This window comes from Diprion similis, chromosome 5, assembly GCF_021155765.1.
Source record: "Diprion similis isolate iyDipSimi1 chromosome 5, iyDipSimi1.1, whole genome shotgun sequence".
Classification (NCBI taxonomy): Eukaryota; Metazoa; Arthropoda; class Insecta; order Hymenoptera; family Diprionidae; genus Diprion; species Diprion similis.
This window is the reverse complement of record NC_060109.1, coordinates 2,168,841-2,189,752: the sequence shown is the minus strand read 5'-3', so window position 1 is coordinate 2,189,752 and position 20,912 is coordinate 2,168,841. Positions and strand designations below refer to the sequence as shown.

The 20,912-nt window shown below is 37.2% G+C and overlaps 1 protein-coding gene across 1 annotated transcript; it reads right to left on the bottom strand.

The window, feature by feature from the left end:
- Positions 1–9,063: 9,063 nt before the first annotated feature.
- On the bottom strand, positions 9,064–10,692 carry LOC124406375. Its single transcript, XM_046881773.1, has 4 exons — positions 10,098–10,692; positions 9,755–10,036; positions 9,262–9,590; positions 9,064–9,144 (listed from the first exon to the last, which is right to left on the bottom strand). Exons 1-4 carry the CDS (start codon positions 10,690–10,692, stop codon positions 9,064–9,066), a joined length of 1,287 nt encoding a protein of 428 aa, XP_046737729.1.
- Positions 10,693–20,912: the final 10,220 nt, after the last annotated feature.

The window sequence follows — 20,912 nt, the reverse complement described above, 5'->3', positions numbered from 1 at the left end:
TTACTAAGATATCGTGAACTACTGAAGATTACAAAACTTCGTCTACAATTTCGCTGTTGCGTTTTATCGAGGATGAAACGACGTCTTGATTTATCGTTAAATTAAAATAACAAACGAGCTTATAATCCCATTTTGAAAACTCATTTTTAGGAACCGCCGGCAATGGATTTCAGTCGCTTTTCAAACATCGAAGATTTGAATATGCAAAAAAGTTTCCCTTGACAATTTGGCAAACTGAAAAGTTTTTTCAATTTCAAAATATTTTTTTTTGCAGGGGCGTAATAATGAGTGGATTTTTTAACGATTTTTTTCAACATTTGTCATATATGGTGTGTCTAATTTTTAGAGGAAACCTGTTGCAGGTTAAAATTTAAATTTTTTCTAGTCTCCGTGCGCAAAAAGTTTCAAATTTCTACAACAAGCCCTGAAGCATAACGTCACGTGACATTGGATGAAACAGAGACTTTGAGTACATGATATGGTAGGTCAGTTACCACCGAAGATAATTTTAGCTCGCGTACTATTCTCGAGACTAAAAACAAACTTTCACTCCATGATGTCCGTCTGGCGTGAATGGGAGACGCACAGTCTGAGTCAAAAGTCAGGATGGAGAAATAGAACGTTCAAAATTATCGGATTTAATAAATTACAGGGTGGTAAAGTGTTTTGAAATGTTTTTGACTCTTGTAGTGTTTCGAAACGAAAAATCCGAAGCAATTTTTCATTAGTAAAGACGCTTCAATAGTCCAGAGCACGGAAAGAGAAAAAAAATTTTTTTTAACAAAATTCCGACGTTTTGAAAAAGAAATTTTTTTCAGCCCCTGTTTTTTCATCTCTCCGAATAAATAATTTTCTAACAGAAAAAGTGGATACTTAAAAAAATATTGAAAACAAAAAGGTTTTATTTGTTAAGGTAGTTTCAAGAAAAAAATATGCGATATCATAAAAACCAGCATAAACGAAAAAAATCAAATCTCGAATTAATCTTTGTCAAATTACCCTCATACATCATGGAATATCAGTTTTTCAATTTTTAACACAATATTTTAGAAAAAAAAATTTGAAAAAATATTGTTAAAATTATTTTTGTTTTTTCATATACTTTTATCATAATAGAATATTTATTTGTTATATATTCATCATTATACACTCTCAAGCATTACTTACACAAAACAGGTTTTTTGTGAATGATATTTACTGAAACTCAATAACTAGAAAAATTAAATTTTGAGCGACTTATTTACCAAAAATGATATTGTTATAATGAATTTGGTATAATGAATTGTAATTTTATTGACATTTATAAAGTTTTTTTTTTTTGGTATTATTATTATTTCAGATTTTTTTTATCTAAAATATCATGTAAACAATTGAAAAGTCGTTATTCCACGGTGTATAACGGTTTGAAACGTTCGTAATTTGACACAGATTAATTCAATTGATTTTTGGAGGCGAAAAAAACTTTACCCGAATAAAAATGCTATTTTTGTGAATTTTTTTATGACATGATTGATGAGGATGTCGATGTACGGTTTGTTAGGCTTAATAAATACACGCTTGGAATACATTTAAAAAAATTTCTGATTCACTTTTAGATACTTGTTAGACGTAAAAACATCAGTCTAATGCAATTCCTCTAAAAATGCGTTTTTCAAAAAATCCCAAGACTGGGCCACGTGAATCAAAAAAATCAAATAGTTTTAGATTAAGTATGACAGTGACTATGTCGTCAACGAGACCTTTTTTAAATTTTGATTTTAATATAATTTTGGACGAAAAATGGTTGGAAAAACACGATTTTTGATTTCTGTTGACAAAAATGTTTTAGCCGAAATTTTTGCCTCCCTTACACATTTCTTAACCATAAGACTGTCTTGTAATCGATTTAGAGATTTCGTTTCATAATGATGTTCTTATTAACTTAATGAGTTATAGTTAGTTCGTAGGTTCTAGATGTGAGCGTTCAGTGATTTAAAATCAGTTGTGCTCGATTTCAAAAAGTTCTAAATTATCTGAAGTCTAAAGAGGTTCTGATTGCTTAAAATTTGAATTTATTTCTGTGTTTCTTGGCGTTCGATTTAATCCTGCTTTTAATTATGATTCTGGTGTCCTAAAAAATGACTCTTTGTTGTATCAGTTTTGATTTTGAGTGGGAGTCTTGAAGAGACTTCTGATTGGATTTTAGGTCCGTCAATGCAAGACGATTGGCTTTGGAGAGGCCAATCGGTGCAGTGTTGAATAGATAGTTAATTGCAAGAATGCATTTTTGCGTTCTGACAATGATGCTTTGTGAAAAAATCGATTTTTTTTAAACAGTTTGTCTTTCTATATAGTTTAAGCCTTATTTTCGTGAAAGTCAATTGCAAAAATTCTCCATAGATCCAAAGTTATGGTATAAAATGTGACTGTCCGACGAAAGAGGCCAGAACAGCTTGTCGACTTTAAAAAAAAATAAACAAAAACAATTAACTACCGACAAGGAAGGTATACAATACGAAGTCGTAATGGAAGACGAAACGTAAGTTTACAAAACAAATAAAAAAATTCATAAAGTTCGTGCTTTAGCTGCGCACGACTTCAAGCAAAACGCACTTAAAACTTTAAACGCGTTTTTCTTGAAACTACTTTTTCCGACACAGTCGACACGATAACTCGTACAGTTTTTAATATTTTTTTATGTGATGTTTTTTTTAATACTCGAAATAGTTTTTTCTATAGTTTTTCAGGCCAGATTTTGGATACTTTGATTTGAAAACTTTATAAAAATAATTAAAGCGTAAAATTTATGACGTAAAACACATACTTTTTTTTGAACTACCATAAATTACAAAAATTTTCGAAATTCAAAATTCTGGTTCTACAGACTATAACTACAACTTTATTTTACAAGAATTTTTACATATGAAATTTTTCAAACTGACCGAGAGTGATTTTGTCCGAACTCAAGACCTTTTACAAAAAAAAAAAAAAAAAAAAACACAGGACTTAAATTCCGTCCCCATCGTTTTGACTTGGTCGTTTCTGTTTGAGATGGCCGACATTTTTTTTTTTTTTGTGCCAAATTATCGTAAATTTCATGTATTTACTAATTTTTATGCCAATGTGACATATTTGGGGCACAGTGGATCACCCGAAGAAACTGGGTGAAAAAAATGTGTGATTTTTTTTTGTTTTCTTGGTATAAATTTAGAGTATTCATCTATTTAGGCTATTTCAGGCCAATTTACCGTGACCTGGGAAAAATGGACCTTTGAAAGTGGAAAAAAAAAAAATTTGTCATCAAAAAATTTTGTGTTTTTTTAATTTTTTTTAGAATTTTGGTAAAATTTCGGGTAATTTTTTCAAAGTAGAAGAAAAATTAATTAATTTCATGGTAAAAAAGTCACAAAAATTAATAACCAACTTAGGGGGGAGGTCGTCGTGCTCCACCCTCTCCTACTTACATAGAATCAAAAACACGTGACCCGTTTTTTACCCCAGGACGTTTTTTCTAGCGCAAAATGAACCTGGGTACTCTATGCAATTGAAAAGCACGAATGAAATAGATTTATTAACTAGCATCGGAAATTATGGGTGAGATGACGTGGGCGTTCAGAGGTGTTTTACCTGAGCTCTATAAGCTATCGTTTTGAACGTTGGTACTTAGCGCAGTCTTTGGACATTCATCGTGCTTTCCGCAAGGCTTAGAATTAAGTATACATTATAAGTTGACGGAGGTTTGCTGTTGAGCAGGGTGAGATGGGAATGTAATTTATTAACTCCGCTTTGCGTGGTTCTTATGTCGTTGGTAATATCAAAGCATGATGTAGAGATGTGGAGGAGATGCTATGCTTTTGCACTGGAACTGCATGTTTCAACAAAGTTGAAAACACCCTTTTGCCGCAAAGTCGCTACGGAATACACTATGTTTCTTAACGAGAGACGTTTGTTTCCACGGTTAAATCCTTACGCGCAATATACGTGTACAATGAAACGCAGCATCAGCAAGACAAAAATGGTTCAAGACAAAAATTCTGCAACGAAAATCCTGGCGTTTGCTTTAATGGCGGGTAGAGTTTTCTTTTCACTCGCAAAGTGTTCAAGATGAAATGTTTTTTATTCACAAGGAACATCAGTTTTGTGTCCCCCTTTGATTTCGTTGAGACTCATTGAAAACTAAGAGACACGTATTTTTTTTTTGTTTACGAAAAAACGGTTTTAAGGGGTGAAAACGACCCCAAAGATGGTAATTTCTTGACGCACTTCATGTATTTGACTGAAACCAACACTGAAACGTTTTTTTAATGAATCGGAACACTTCAGCGTTAGTTTAATTCAAATCCATCAACCGCATCAAGAAATTACCATCTTTGTGGGTCGTTTTTACCCCTCTGAACCGTTTTTCTGCAGATAAAAAAAAAAAAAAAAAAAAAAAAACAACTGTGCCTTGTCTGACTTTTTTCAAAAACAGTGTCGATGCTATGTGGCTCAGTGAATTCTTTCAGCCACTGTCGAATTTGTGTATTCAAAAATTCATTTTTCCCGTTAGTTGGGCGTTTTTTCAAACTAATTATATTCTAAAAAATACTAATTACAGTTTCAAATTTTAGTGTTAAGAATTTCACGCCTCTGATTGGTGCATGCAATTATCATAATAGCATCTTATAAGCTCTCATCCGTTATCAAGCAGAACCCAAATCATAGCTGCGCAGAGTTAAGCAGTATATGCATATATAAATATGGGGCGTCCCTCGGTAAACCACGGGGTCATTTACCTAACCTCGTGGGATGTAATGCTCAATGGATGTTTTGGTTTGTTTCGGTAAAAAATGATATCTCTGATTTTTCGAAATTTTTTCGTCAATTTGTAAAAGTGTGGCAACGCAAAACATCCTTGACGTAAAGATGGACATTTTTAAAATCAATGAAAGTTTTTTTTTTTTTTAACTAGGGACTTGAAAACACATTCGAAAATGGGATGAAAATGCTGCAAAATGCAAATTTTTTGGAACTCTTAATTGTTTTGAAAAAAAAAAAAAAAATTCCTCTTGGGATTTATTTTTACTACTGGTTTCTCGAAGTGAAAAATAAAACAGAAAGAAATTCCGTTCTGGTAAATTTCTATTTTATTATTATTATTTTGTTTTTATTGAATTTAGTTTATTTTTGATAACTATTTTTGATTGGATTTAAACATGGCTTCCATGGTTTTACTCTGGATAGAAAAAGAGAATCGAATTTCACTAAAACGGAGTTTCTTTTTATTTAAGTTTTTACTATAAGGAACCATAATTAGAAAATAAATTTAAAAAAAAAAACATTTTTTCTCTTCGAAAGAGAAAATCAAAACAAAAAAAAATTTATTCATTTCCATTCCATTTTCGAATCCGAACGAAAAAATCTTTTTTCGAGTCTCTAATTTTCCACGAAATTTTTATCGTTTTTAAAAATATCGATCTTCATGTTAAGGATATTTCGGGTCGCTTTTACGAAATGGCTTACAAATTTCTAAAAATTAGAGGAATTATTTTTAACTGAAATTAACCAAAAAATCCATTGGTTATTAGAATCCCAGTAGGTCAGGCCGATGATCCGTTGGTTAGGCGTGGAATGTCCCATATACATATATTTTCTAATTTGAATTGCACAACTTTCAACACTAGCCTGCGCACGCGATGCGTAATCTTAGATTCATAATAACAAACTCCCGCAAGAGATTTTAGAGAATAAGAATAAATTACAATTAGAATTAATATTTTTTTACTCAATTAAAAATTACCATTTTAACTATCAATTTCGATGTAATTAAATCTAAAAATTAATTACTTTTACCCAACACTGGTATTTACCGGTGAAAACAACATTTTGCATATTGAGAAATAAAAGTAATAATTCGTTTATTCTTATTACACCGCATTAAAATAAATCTGACCAGTGAAATTTGAGCTAATTTTATTGTGCAAATGAAAAGTTGACACGTATTTTTTCTATTTTCGATTTAACGTTCCGTAACAAAGATATAACAGTTTGAAATTGCCACGTGACGTCACAATATTACTAGTTATAGATATACTACGATGTAATAAATGTGTAACATTATGACGTCACGCGGAATTCCACTTGCTATATATATCTTTGTTAATAAACATTGAATTGAAAAAAGAAAAAAAAATACGTGTCAATTATTTTTTGACATTCTATCAATTTTTCGAATTCCATTCATTTGTGCTTCCGTTTTATCAAACACGTCATATATTTATCTTCTCTTAATTCCGAATTTTGTCGACTTTTCGCACCCGAATCGTATCCACTGACCTCTTCCATTTGATCACTTTGGTGGAAAATTGCGTCTAATTCGCACGACTACCTCTTCGTCTGATTTTTGTACCGTGTCTTGAGTGGGTTACACCTTTTTTTGTGCCAACAGCCCCGTAACCGGGTGGAAAAGACGCCTCAATGCGTGTTTTCTTAAAAGCATCGGGTTGCCGTGCACGGATTATACCCAGTGACCCAAAGTCCGGTAATTCCAACGAAATATCCCCGGAGGCAGGGTAAAATCGTTGCTCGAATATCGAGACTCGGAGAGACCGAAATACGTACCTTTATGGAACGCCATACGCTATGGAAGAAAAGTCAATACGAGGTGAAGAAGCAATAGAAATTCTTGGCACTCTTATTTTTTTATTAAATATTTTTCCAAAACTCTGAGAGAACCGATAAGATATGCAACGGTTATGTCAGAAGAAATTTTTTTATACTATCTCCCTTCGCAACGTGTATATTGTTAACGTATACCGCAATATTGTAGAAACATCTTTTCTCAACGCTAAGCAATAATAGAGATTTCAAGAAGAAATTATTAACACGATGTACTATCGTGATGTGAAATTTTTCTTTTCTTCATGAGAAAATTTGTATTTTTTACAAATTACTTTCCAATATGAGTCGATTTATTCAGAAAAATAAGAAATATTCATCAAACATTCAGTCGCAAGGACGAAGAAAGTTTTTTCAAATCTTAGTATAAAATTGTGCTAAAGGAAAAGTTTAAATTTCAAATCAACAAACGGCGTCATAGTATCATACTCGTGTCATTTTCTGGCTCTAACATTTCAATATTCCATCGATACTTCAAACGGAACTCACTTCATGTTTCTGTGAATGCAAGGTAGACGGCTCGGTTAACACGTAAGAGTGTGTCTGCTTTTTAAAAATAACGAGCAGCAGTTCCCTTCGGGCATGAGTTGAGTGAAAATATTCGCATAGATGTGTTCCAGATCAACGTGTCAACGAGTTAGGAAGTCTCAGCAATGCAGTCTGTATGCATTTCTCGAAATGTGTCACACTTCTGGAGAATGAAAATCCACATTCAACTCGATAAAGTTGATACGGGTTCGAAGGATTTGGTGGTTCAACAACGAATTTCACGAAAGAAAGTTATTGTATTTCCACGTGTACGCAATATTAATATGTATACAACAAATCATTGAATTTTAATTGGATAATGTTTAATTCTAGTTCGTTATTTATTATTAATTATCGTTCGATGAGTTGAGACAATGGCTTTTCGAAGGAAGTAAAAATTTCTTTCGAAAAGTTTTACGAACTGTTGAGTTTTTCATCGTACCAACTGACAGCTTGGTTTCGCAGTATTTATCTACAAGTAATGAATACTCTGTGAACTTTGGAAGTCAGCGTTGTTGTGCAAAGTAAGTTTAACGAAAAATTAGTTAGTCGGAAATTGCCGGTAAACTCACCGAGATTACATAAAGTTTGAACGGTAAGTATAACTTGAAAATTTACAACGTTTATACTTTAATTTTAAACCCGCAAAGACTTTCCTTACCGCCATTACACAGCAATTTAGAATATCAACTTGTACCCATAAACTCCTGAAGGTAGGCGTCAACTTCAGGCATGCCTGTAGATTCGCTCTTAAATATCAAACTGGAGCAAGAACAACTCGAACTCCATCGAGAAGGCGAGATCGGAACATCGTTTCTCTTCTTTTCAAGCGAAGAATTGCCTCATTCGTCAGTATATTTTTAACTCACTAAATCTGCGAACGGATTTACAAATACTCGATGAAGAGAGCACTGCTTATAATGCTTTGCTTCCGTGGACTTTAAGGTGCTTATAAAGACCCGTTGTACACCTCGAAAACGCGGGGATGCAAAACTCCTATACCGCTCAAGCGATGAGAGTGAAACTTGGGGAGTTAATGCGTTATTTTGGCAAAAAGTGGAGCGTCTTTTTACTTTTTCAAAATTTGGAAAAAAATTTTACAGATTGGTTACCACCCACAGAAACTGACCAAATTTTCACAGTTGCACGGAACGGATCGAATTATCCGGTATGATGCCACTTGGCGGTGATAAAACACACATTTTGAGTCCAGTTCCATGAGATTTGATGGTGAAATGACGAAATGGCAGCTGATCTGATTTTCGATTACGAAGTACACCGAAATCTCATTTTGGCGACATTTGTTACCGACATTACGCGCATGCCGGTAATGTATGCGTATAATGTCGGTAAAAAACTACCGACAAATGTCACCAAAATGAGATTTCGGTGTTTTTCGTAATCGAAAACTAGATCAGCTGCCATTTCCTCACTTCATTATCAAATCTCACGGGACTGGGTTCAAAATGTGTGTTTTATCACCACCGAGTGGCATCATACCGAATAGTTCGATCCATTCAGTGCAACTGTGAAAATTTGGCCAATTTCTGTGGGTGTTAACCAATCTGTAAATTTTTTTTCCAAATTTTAATAAAGTAAAAAGTCAGCCCACTTTTTGCCAAAATAAGGCATTAATTGCCCAAGTTACACTCTGATCGCTTGAGCGGTATAGGAGTTTTGCATCCCCGCGTTTTCGAGGTGTACAACGTGTCTTTATAAGCACCTTAAGAATAAAGTACGATCTTCGATTTCTCCTTGAGAAGCTTCACTTCTTTAACTGGTCGATCGGCCGGTACTTTTAGCCATTCAACTGTAGTACAGACTAAGCTGTGAATACTGCTGATAGAAAGCGATTGCAAAAGAAAGAAGAAAAAAAATTTAAGGCTCTCATGTAATCGGTTACGTTAGGTAGAAGTCCTTGACTAAATCTTGAACAGCATCATTTTCCGCAAAGTTACGTTCACCACCATGACGCCAGGTCTTTCAATGACACAACACGAGGATGTATGAAGAAAATAAAACGACGACGGTGCTGTTGAGACTCAGTGCCTTTGACCTGGTGAGGACTTTGACAATCTTCGCCAGGATGCTTTTCACCTCCGTCTCGTTAGCGTTTTCATCATCAACTCCGTGGAGCGCCTTGTCGAAAGCTTGACTAAAGACGCAGGTTTTTGCCTCCGGACTGTAGACGTATCCGAGATTGCACATGCAATCATAGTACCCGGGTAAATTGACGCAGGCGTTCATATGATCCTTTGAACATATGTCAGTCTCGGTGCTACACTCGTCGGTGTCGACACAGATACCAAATCGCGAGGACCACTCGTAGCCCACCTCCTGACACGCGCAGGTCACGTTCAACTGGTTCTTCACCAAGGACTCAAAGTCCCGATTGTTCTCGCGTTGAAAAACGCATTTCCGGTTATCTGAAAGTACGTGAAAGTCGAACAACCATTACGAGAAGGTAATAAGATCTTTCTCCTCTCTCACGGTTGTCCTCCAACCGAACTCAATGTGCGCAGTATAACTTAAGGTGCAACGAACCCATTTACAGGCAAAGAGTGAGTGTCTCATAGATCATGAGGAATACCTGAACCATTCCCATCGTAGCAAGGATTTTCCTCTGACTGGTAGCACTCCTCCATCTTCCAAATGTGCTCCAGAGGGCAACACGGGTCGGGACAAAAACTGTACAAAGCGCAGGCGAAGGGCTTTGTGTCGTCTGCCCTCGGGTCCTTGTTGCTGATGCCGTAGGAGTCGAGGCAGTAGGCCATGTTATCGCAGGGTTCACCGAAGCGAGCCAGCTCCGGGGTGTCCAGCATGGAGTACCAGCACATGTAGTAGCTGGCAGTGGTCCTCCATTGGAAGCGTTCTACAGTGTGGAATGAGAATCTGGACATACGATTGGGATCATGCATGTCCTTGAAACTCACCGATTGGTCCTTGGAACGGATCCGCGGTGAGGTTGTCCTTCTTTTTCGCAAGTTCGCAGTCCTCCTGGGTCGAGGTGATTTGCTTCTTGTCCTTCTCGGGGTCCCAAGACTGCTCTCTCATGACCGTAACCGTGTCGTCCTGGCGCCTTAGCGGTGTCAGGTTGACAATTTCCTCGAGAAACTTCAGGCAGGACTTGAAACTGACTGCGCAATGCTTGTGGACTTCCCAGTGCAGTGACCGCAGCGGTGGTTTAGGAAACTCCTGATACAGTCTCCTCGACACGTCGGAGACTGAACCGTAGTAACGGTGGTCAAAATCTTTGAACTTGTGAGTCCGGAGGAAGTAGGCCACGTCTCTGATCACTCGGTTAGCGTCCCAGCCCACGTCGGAAGCTTCCTCGTTGTCACCCTGAGTCGTTGGCCTCTCGGTATTTACGTCGGGGTTAATCACCTGCTCCGTGGCTTGCCCCTCCTCGAGGTCATCCTCGTCGTTATCTCTGTCATCAGTCTCCTCGACGATTCCCCAAAAACGTGCCGTCGCAACGGTAAGACATACGTACACTCCAAGGAAACAGGTCGCGTAGTGTTTCCGCATGGCTCGATATCGGCACTGATGGAGGTTAGAAATTGCCACGTGAGATCGTTCGACTTCTTAGAAATAATGGAAGGCCGTGTTTCGTCGATTGCTGCGTTAACAGAATTATTACGCATTAACTTTAAGGATGTGACCTCGGCACCAGTTTCAGTGGCCATGTTCATTACGTGTAATCCAAGGCTATGGTCACAAATGGTACAGAAGTGCTTCCATCAATGCGAAGACTAGTTTTGAAGTGAGTGATGGACGACATTAAAAGTGGCCTGCACAAATCTTGTTGCGTCTAGTATACTGTGAGCTTTGATCACTATCATTCCCATTTCCATTTCCATTTTCAAACAGTGCTAGTCCAACTAAAAAAAAAGACATCGACAGTTAATAAATATACCAAAACAGGGGATGAAAATTGGCAACTGATCAGTTTAGAGTTGGAAAAGGACCCGATTTACTTGTCGTTGGATCCCTTTGAACTTAATACTTATGCTTCACCAAATTTTGCGATGGTTTCTTCGACATGATAAGATCCTTGTATGCCTAGTCACACCTTTTTTCTTTTTGCAGCCTCGTCGAATTCGCTATGGATAAGGACTGAATATATGAGATGACGAAAGACAAATCAGGACAGCTCTTTTCGCTAGTATAGACGTATACAGATAGACGCCACATGCGTGCTGCTGGGTGATTGTATGATTCAACGAGAGTGGAGCAGACAAATCTTGTTGCTTGCTTCCGTAGTTGCACAGCCTTAGAATATGAAAAATTGTGATCCTCGTTACGCCATAGTCGTACTGCAGGTGGCTTCGCTCCGCTGAATTTTCACTAAAGGTAAACCTCGTCAGCGTCTACAAGTTAGATTATTATTCTTTCGTTTCTCATTGAATTCAAATAAAGCTGCGGCTTATGTACCGTGTATTTGTGGATTGTAAACTCGCGTACGAATAGAGTTGGTTGGACCAAGCAGACTTCAGTTATCTTGAATAATAATAACGAGTTTTTGTATGGGACAAAAGAGAAAGAGAGAGAAAGAAACTTTCTCGACTGTATTCAAATAACCGTTGCGATCTTTGGGTGAATAACATACCGAATTTGAACTGAACATACGTTGTTATCGCAAATAAATAATATCATCGCAATTCCGCATCGGAATCAAAACATTTTCTTTCATGCAAGGTTTTTGTCTGCTACTTAGAAAAATCAGATATCCGAACTGGAATGTAAATAATCACGTCTCCGGATATCATTCTGAAATCAAGACTCCATTTTTTATAACCACCGCTAAAAGTAAAGGTTTGAGATGGAAAATTCAGCCTTGATGAGAATAAGATACCCTCAATCCTGGGGATCGTGTAATCAAATATTTATTTATGCAATTTTTTTATACAGTTTATGATAATCGTGGCTTGTTGATCTTAAGTCATCCTGTTATTCGCAAGCATTTTTCCGAAGCTTTTTTATCAGCATCAAACAATGCACATTCCGTAATCGTTGATAAGTCAAAAGACTGAAAATAATTGGCCAGATTTTTCGGAATTATGATCTTCAGTTTCAATTATTCAACGCGACACTCTCTTTCAGGATTCACTCCGTCAGCCTGATGTAGCTTTGAAGTTAATTGCATGGATACGAAATAAGAGTGTAATTAAAGCGCGAATTAAAGCTTCAAAATGACATTGACATGAAGTGAATTGTCAGCATTCTCAAGTTGAAAATTCGCAGGAAGTATCAAGTACCGAAAGTGAAAGAAGGGAAATATTCCTTATAAATTGACTGGTAAAAGGATTTTCCGTGCATTGTAAAAAATTTTTACCCTCACACGAGAGCGTTTCTACCGCACATCGATAAACGAGGTTCATTACTTTCGCATGTCGTCATGGTATACGAACAGGGCGAAGCTTTACTCGACTCAATTTTTATCGATAGATTAATAACTCGACTAATTAACTGTGGTTTTAGTGGTGAACGTTATCAACCTGGAGTCTACCATTCAATCTTTTAATCATCCACGATGGAGGTTTTCGATTAATTTTCCACAATCAGCCACTCCGCAATTTATTATAATTATTTGCCAAAGTGTAACGGTTTATTTAATGCAACGAAGTAAACTCAGTTAAGTGAGACACTGATCCCGTTCTCAAAATATGTTCATCGACTTCAACTAGTTCAGAATTAAATCTTGGAGAAATCACATGTTTGTTTTAATTCCCACTAATGATAGCGTCTGTACTTTTGACGAGGTTTGAATTCCCGGGATGAAAAGATGATGCGAAAAGGTCAGAGTGGAAAAAATCGAAAATAGAACAAAGGCCGCTTGTGGCAGAGTCAACGGGGTTGGAATAGTAACCGCCAGAAGCTTTTGCCGGAATGAAATATGTAATCCAACAAAGTGTAATAAAAGGGCCACTGTCATTGTGTCTGACAAACAGGATGTTGAAAAGGTAAAGAGAAGTCAAGTATTTACTCCTGCTTTGTAATTCGTATACATACGCGTTTCATTTTCAATTCCAGGCACCCGTGAATGGGCCGATGGATGTACGACTAACGCGTGCGGGTTCAGCAGGCGGACAGAGAGGGTCTTTCCTCAAGTAAACCCCGCTGCAAACGTATTTTCAGGTTAAAAGGCAAAGGGGTTCTACACATTCATTTATTCTTCCCCGCGTGTTTCGATCCCACAACGCGAGGCCGACGTGGCCAAATGGAATCAAATATTTGCCCGAATTCACGGCGAGAAAGGAGAACGCAACAATCGCAGTGCTGACACGGGGAATGAAATTGTACAATGCATCAATTTCCGGCATCTAGGTCTATGCTCTCGACTGCAAAATAGCTCGCTTCCTGTCGCGCACAGCAATGAATGGGTGCCCTAGAAAATGGAAGCACGAAAACACCTGGTCGACCGACAGGAAAGCATCCAGTGAGGGAAAGCTCTGTGTGAAAAAAATGGAACAAAGCTTGAAAAAATGGATGCACTCTGCATCCATTGAATTATTTCTCTGTCCGGTATATTCATTGGCTTGATTGTTTTGAAAGAAAGTATGAATCTGGACGAGACGCTAGTGTGAATGAATAAAGTACCGCAAGGACGAATTAAGCACCGGAGTGAAGTCAGTGCCGGTTGGGTGAGACATCAGCTTATTAATTTACTAGATCTAATCGCGCGTGAACTGACATTGATGAACTACCCCGTAATTGCACGCAAGAGTTTCCGCTGTTGGTGGTAGTCTCATTGTGCACGGCTATCTAAACTCTGGTCCGCGTATTTGCACCTGCATGAACCCCAACGCTTATCGTTGGCGCTTTTGATACCCTAATCTGACAGTTTCCCTTCATAATACAAAAGTTAAAAGGAAGGTGCATAGGCTTTTCATTGTATGTGAAATGTCCAGATTATTCTATGCCAGGTCACACCAAGTCGACTGAAGATCATACGACGTTTCATAAGCTATTGTCAACTCCTCGAAGTTTCATCTTTGTCGGTATCGAATTCATGATTGGTGCTACTGCGATGATGGTCATTGACGAATACTTCCAAAGTGCGATGTTGCGAAGAACTAGAACTTGGGGTGGTTACGGAACAGTTTTGTTAGAGACCGGTATAGTAGTGGACAGATTGTTTTAAGCCAAGTCGCACCAAGTCGGCTGAAGATCATATGACGTTTCATAAGCTATTGTCAACTCCTCAAAGTTTGATCTTCGTCGGTATCAAATTCATGATTGGTGCTACTGTGATGTTGGTTATTGTGAATACTTCGGATGTGCAATGTTGCGAAGAACTATAACTAGAATTTGGAATGGTCACACAACAATTTTGTTAGAGAACAGTTGTTCGCCAAGTCACACTAAGTCGGATGAAAATCATACGACGTTTCATGAACTACTGTCAACTCCTCGAAGTTTGATCTTTGTCAGTATGAAATTCATGATTGGTGTTACTGCAATGATGACCATCGATGAATACTTCCGAAGTGCGATGTTGCGAAGAACTAGAACTTAGGGTAGTAACACAAAAGTTTTGTTAGGGACCAGTGTAGTGGTTCAAGACACGTGTCTTTGCTGGTGTACCGGAAGAAGACGGTCAGTACCAAGCTCGGTCGGAAAAACCAGAGTTGCTTTTTTGTCGACCAATGACCACACCCTGGAAAACAGGTTATAAAACACACGACGAACGAAAAGTCCAATTAGTGGGTGAGTTAATTTATTTGTTTATTTTCGTTTATTTTTCTGTAGAGGATGGACGAGTTCCAATGGTTGGCTTCGGTCTGGCACACCGGGGAGTGAGGCCAAGCTCCGAAGTTAATACGCGAGGAAGCAGCCTCTCTAACAGGAAAGCTGTATTAAAATACCACTCTCCATGGGCGGGGAGCAGCTGCCAGCCAACCGTCCTAAACTATTTTTCGAATACTCCGGCTGGATTATGCCCCCAAACCCACCGCCGAGGAATGAAAGTGCCGTTGCGTGTATTTTGCCGTGTATAGCGGACCTCTTTCCAAATCGATTGGTGTTAAAGTTGTCATCTCAGGGTTGATACTGAACGAAGGTTCCGATACTGCCGTGCTTAAAGTTTCTACGCAACAACAATTTTATTATTTGATGATATCCGTCTTCGAAGTTGATATTATGGTTTTTATACCATAGATCATGGTCTCGATTATTGACTTTTAAGTGTTTATTCAAAAATGAAAAATAAAAAATGTTCGTAAGAGCTCATTGAATACAGGTACATCATTTTTATTTCACCATTGACAAAACTGATGATATATCTAATAAAATTATATTAACTAACTCAATAACTCCACCTCAATTAAATACGAAGAAATTTTCTTCAAGATTCACTCTCTCTCTTACTTTCAAAATACCGAAAAGAAAATTTCCAACATCAGATTTTCATGGTTCGATTTGTTTTTTTTCGTATAAAAAAACGAAAAAAAAAACAAACACTTTTAAGCTAAGGAAAAACATATTTGAATTAAAAGTATCGATGTTCCGCCAAGCATGACAATACGCGGATCGTGTAAGAACTTTCCCTTGGGAGTTCGTTACTTAACCTCGAGAGTGTATCCTATTAATCCAATTATGGGCTGAAACTTGGTTCGGACTTTATGCTATGCGCATGTTCGTCTGTGCCCTCGAGGGCCGGAAGATCCCTTCAGGCTAATCAAGGTAGCTTGTGTCAGTGTCTGACGTGCATGTGCGCGCGGTGTTTACTTCATGAATAAACTACCTGAAATGTCAATATATGATTTCTTGTCTGTTTGAAACTGTGAATATTGGTTACACATCGTTATTGCAGACTTTCCCAAAAAAAAACGTATCTCGATCTGGTTAAGATGGGCCAAGTGCCCATGTCTGGGGATGTTTAAACTATCCGTTCAGAAATTTTTCGTAGCTCAGAAAAACATCTGTTCAGCAGTTTGTACCTCATCCACCTTCTCTGGGGAGTAGAAAAATTATTTTTTATGCATTTGATTTTTCATTTTAAGATTTGATTAACGGATTCTTATGAAAAAAATGGTACAAGTATCGATTACCAAAAGACCTTTTATGTGAATTATTTTGGACGCAAAGGGCTACTCCTAAGGTTCCGGAAAAAATGCATAAAAGTTAAAAATTGTTATAATTCGAGCGAAGTGTTTTTGTCATTTCATTGCTTCAGATGTATATTACTGAGACGAATTATTTCAAATTTCTGTGATTGGTAAGCCACGTTGAAAATGAAGATTTTTGTACTTTTTTTGCCATCGTTTTACTATTGTCGACCATGTCTTGAAAAAAAGTTGTCTGAATAGCTATAGCACATCAAGATCTGCCTTTTAAATATCTTTGTACCTAATATCCAGCCACGCCACCCTGTATATGAGAACTTTAAGTTGATGAAATGTCTTGTTTCACGGCTAAAAGTAATAAGTTCTAACAATTTTTTATTTTCATTGTTTGAGTTCATCAACAAGTCAAAGTCAGATTTTCTGAATACAGTGTAATACTGGTGTAATGATGACTCTATGATGAATTAAGCTCGCATTTTGATTATTTGACCTTAGGAAAATGAAATGTGTTGTACCCAATATGACACCTAAGAATTTCGTCGATAATTACTCCTAGGATCAAATAAAACGATGCGTTTAATTACGTGAAAAAATGTTAAACTAAAAACAAAATATTACCTAATTTCGAATTTCTTCGTGGTTCTAGACAACCTTTGACGAGCTGGATATAAGAAGCTACGGCTTACAAACTGTGCATCAAAGAGCATAAATGCATCTATAATGAGTTTCGTTACCTTATATGTCGAGTGAATATAGAGTTAATCCAAGTTTCAACCGGGCGTTAATACAACCACGTACAACAATATTTAACGCCATTAACGTAACCCTTGAATTAAGTATGCCGTAAGGTTTTCCCTCAGGGGAAGTCGGAGGAAACGGTAGTTTAACGTTATGAACAGGAGACTCTCGGAGAGCAGGGTGACTGCACACTAATTAACTTCTACCTTTGCGTGTATGCATTCGAGTCCTCGAGAGATCAAGTTCAAATATTGTAAAATATTAATGCACGCGGTTACGATGCAAGATGTCGATATAACCTCTCATTTGCTACAATATTGCTTTGGAATATGCTTTGCACGATATAATTACGCAACCTGAGTAGATTATACCATGTATCCATGAGGAAAGTGCGCACCTCATGCGCGTGCGTCAAGTCGTTCGAATCTTATTGGTCGACAGTTACTACCTGATTGAGCAGCCAACGCAATACCAATCGCGGCTGTCAGAAAATGTCCCTAGGAGCCTACAGCTAACGGTCAAAAAATGTCCCTAGAAACCCACAACTAATGGTCAGAAAATGTCCCTAGAAGCCCACAGTTAATGGTCAGAAAATGTTCCCAGGAGCCCATGGTTAACGGTTGCCATCTGATTGAGCAGCCGACGCAATACCAATCGCAGCTGTTAGAAAATGTCCCTAGGAGCCCACAGCTAACGGTGTAGAAGTACCTAGGCACACTAAATTGTTCTGAATGTAATTCGAGAATATTAAAATGGTAAGAGAGTAAAAATAGTGGTTATTGATTTTTGTTTTCTAGCAATAATCCGCAATTCTAATCACGTCCGTTCTTGGTTTCACTCTCAAAACAGAAAACAGTTCTGCTTTGTTTCACAACTCGTAGAATGTTTTTGAAAATTTCAACGAGAAACTTGGAAGTTTTAATGAGGTAAGGACCTAAGACTTATTTAGACCGTTGAATAGCATATATTACTCAAAAAAACTTATTTTTGGATAGTTGGTTAGGAAGACAACAAAAGTTATCTACGAAGCAATATGAGGATCGGAATTTTTTTTTTCCATAGCTGAAAAAATTGTGAACTACTAAAAACTTTGAACTTGATTCGTTAACTGGAATTCCAGAGAATCTCTAGCACATGTGATATTTTTTTTTTTTTTCAAACAACTGCATGAAAATAAAAATTATCGTTGACAACAAATCTTTTCAAAGCATTCACGTTAATTGGGCTACATTCAATCAAGTTTGTAAAAAGTACTTTAGTTTTTAAAAACACCATGAGTAGATTTGATTCTGCATTCTATTTAACATTAAATATAATTTTGATAAACAGATCACCGTAGACTTTAGTTCCTTTCACTCGCAATAAAGAGTGATAATGGAAATTGCTACACTTGCCAAATATTACAAGGGTTGATTGCTGAAACCGTTCCTATATAGTTAGATTGTGCTGCAATAAATTTTGCTGTATGATCAAACAGTAAAACATGGATGATAAACAGACCCGTTATAATTCATAGAAATTTACATACGGCTGTGAAGATAAAGTCGAATGTGAAAATTATACCTCGCAGTATGTACGTTATACGCATTTATGCAGTAGAAATAATACCTGTTTTGAACAAATTTGAAACAAATTATTTCAAGTTATTTCAAGTATCAATTGTTATTGGCATTGGGATTGTCATTATTATGAAGACATTGTTTTTAGCCGTGATGCTTATTGTTTTATTAGTGATTGTATTAATTAAAATTTCATAAACAAGCTTTTGGTGAAAAATATTATTCAAATAACTGGATTTTTCCGTATCTGGTCAGTTAAGAAATTGAAAAAAAAAAATTCTCCTTAGTTTTTGGAGTGTTTATTGTGTTGCACAAGGTAAACGAGTAGAAAATAGAGTATTTTGATGCAACCTTCAACACGCAGCGGTGGATTTTAATCAGTGCTTATGGTGAGGTAATAATTGGGTGAATAATGAATAGCCTAGATATAGACGAAAGCTTTCATAATGGATTTCCAATCAGGATTTATTCGAAGTTTTTATCACAGCATGATAAACCACAACGTTGTATATAAATTGGCTTGCTTTACGCGCAGGCTTATAAAATGTATTAATCAGGGCATAAATTTTAATGTACAACCAAAAATCAAAGCTTGAATCAACGTGCTAATTAGTCATGTGTCTATTTATTTTGAATTATACATAAGGATGTGAATTACCACTCAATTTCAAATATTTTTATGTAATATATTATAAACTGAGAATAGTAGTTTTAATACTACACAGCTAAGCAACCGTAAATCTTTATTATTTGTTAATTGTGCGTTTGTGAAACGAAATTGCCGTTCATTAAACGTTGCTTATTTGTCGTCGTTATTTGGGGGATGAACATGTGTTACGATCATCGAGTCATGTTTAGTAATAAAACTCGTCGTTCAACCTACATTCAAATCTATACTCCACTCAACGTGACAAATGGAAATTTCAATCTCTTGCACAAATTTTTTCATCTCCCTATATTCGTGCAATCAAGCTCAAGCGATCAGCTGATAACGGATTGCACCGCCATCTTGCCGGGAGATGCTCACATTTCGTATCCCAACAGAGCAGACGAAACATCGTTAGACTCTTGAAACACGTATCGCATAACCTTACAGTCAGAGTAGCTGGTGATTCGTGAAATATCAGGACTGCAGAATGGTGTTTCGGTAACGTGGGAGGTTATATCACCCCCATGAGTCTAAAGTCTTATCCAGGATGACTAGGAAAATGTGTAAAGTTGGCGGAGAACCGGTCGGACAAATCCGCAACCCTGCTAGCGGCGTCTGCGTCTGTCGCGAAAAGGAGAGAAAACCTTTCGGCGAAAGCACTCGCGGTAGCTCGACATGTCGAGGAGAAGAAGAAGAAGAAGAAGAAGAAGAAGAAGATACGAGGGAACGGAAGTTGGCCGAGTGTGTGCGTAGCGAGCTTACAGGCGTTCCTCGTATCGCTTAGAGGTAAAAAGGCGACTGTGTATGAAGGGTAGCGGTAAACTAGGCTGATGGTTCTCTCAAGTGAAGTGACGTTCTTTCTGTCGTTCTCTCCGTCTCGCTGTCTCTTTGTGATTCCATTACACAGCTTGTTATCTGGACCGTGACGTGATTATACATGATGTGCCTAGAACTCCTACGACACGACCATTTCTTCGAGATCAAAGCCTTTAAGTAATCTTATACCAACTGCACAAAAAAAAATCCCTATATCGATAGGGAATTATTTATCTGGCAAATGCTAACCTGCTTGGTAACGCAATCGTGTAGAGTCCACAACACGGAACATTTATTACAGTTTGAAGGTTATGTATTGTGCAACATACATGTTATTCGTGATTGAATTGAAAATAGATTATTTTTAATGTTTTTCACAGATGAATATAAAGTTTATAGTAAGAAATGGCGCAGTCGTGTATTGTGCAATGTTGCGGAAATAATCGGGCACATTTCGTAACACTTAATTTCCGTCATTTAATTTTTATACTTCACATTGATATTCGAATTATTCAATGTTTCAAAAAATAAGTATATTCTCCAGTACACGAATACCGTAACATTATCGCTACAACTGATGAGGCACTTTGAAAGACTCGCTCCTCTTCTCCTTGAGCCGATTCAACGTCGCAACAATTAATCACCACCGATCTAGGGTATTTTGGCGCCGTTGGTACCGAGTTTACTTATGTCCAGTCCAACGCGAGAGAGAAATTTTTCTTGAGAAAGAAGCTGCACTCCTAGACACACCCTGTACATTTACACCACGATCCAGACTGATTCAGCTCGTACAATAAAGGAAACGGAAATCTAAACTGTCTGATTTTACCATTGATAGATGAGGCGTCTTCGATTCCTCGATAGAAGGAATCTGAGAGCAATTTTACTGAGCAGCGAAAAACACCTGCGTCGATTTTT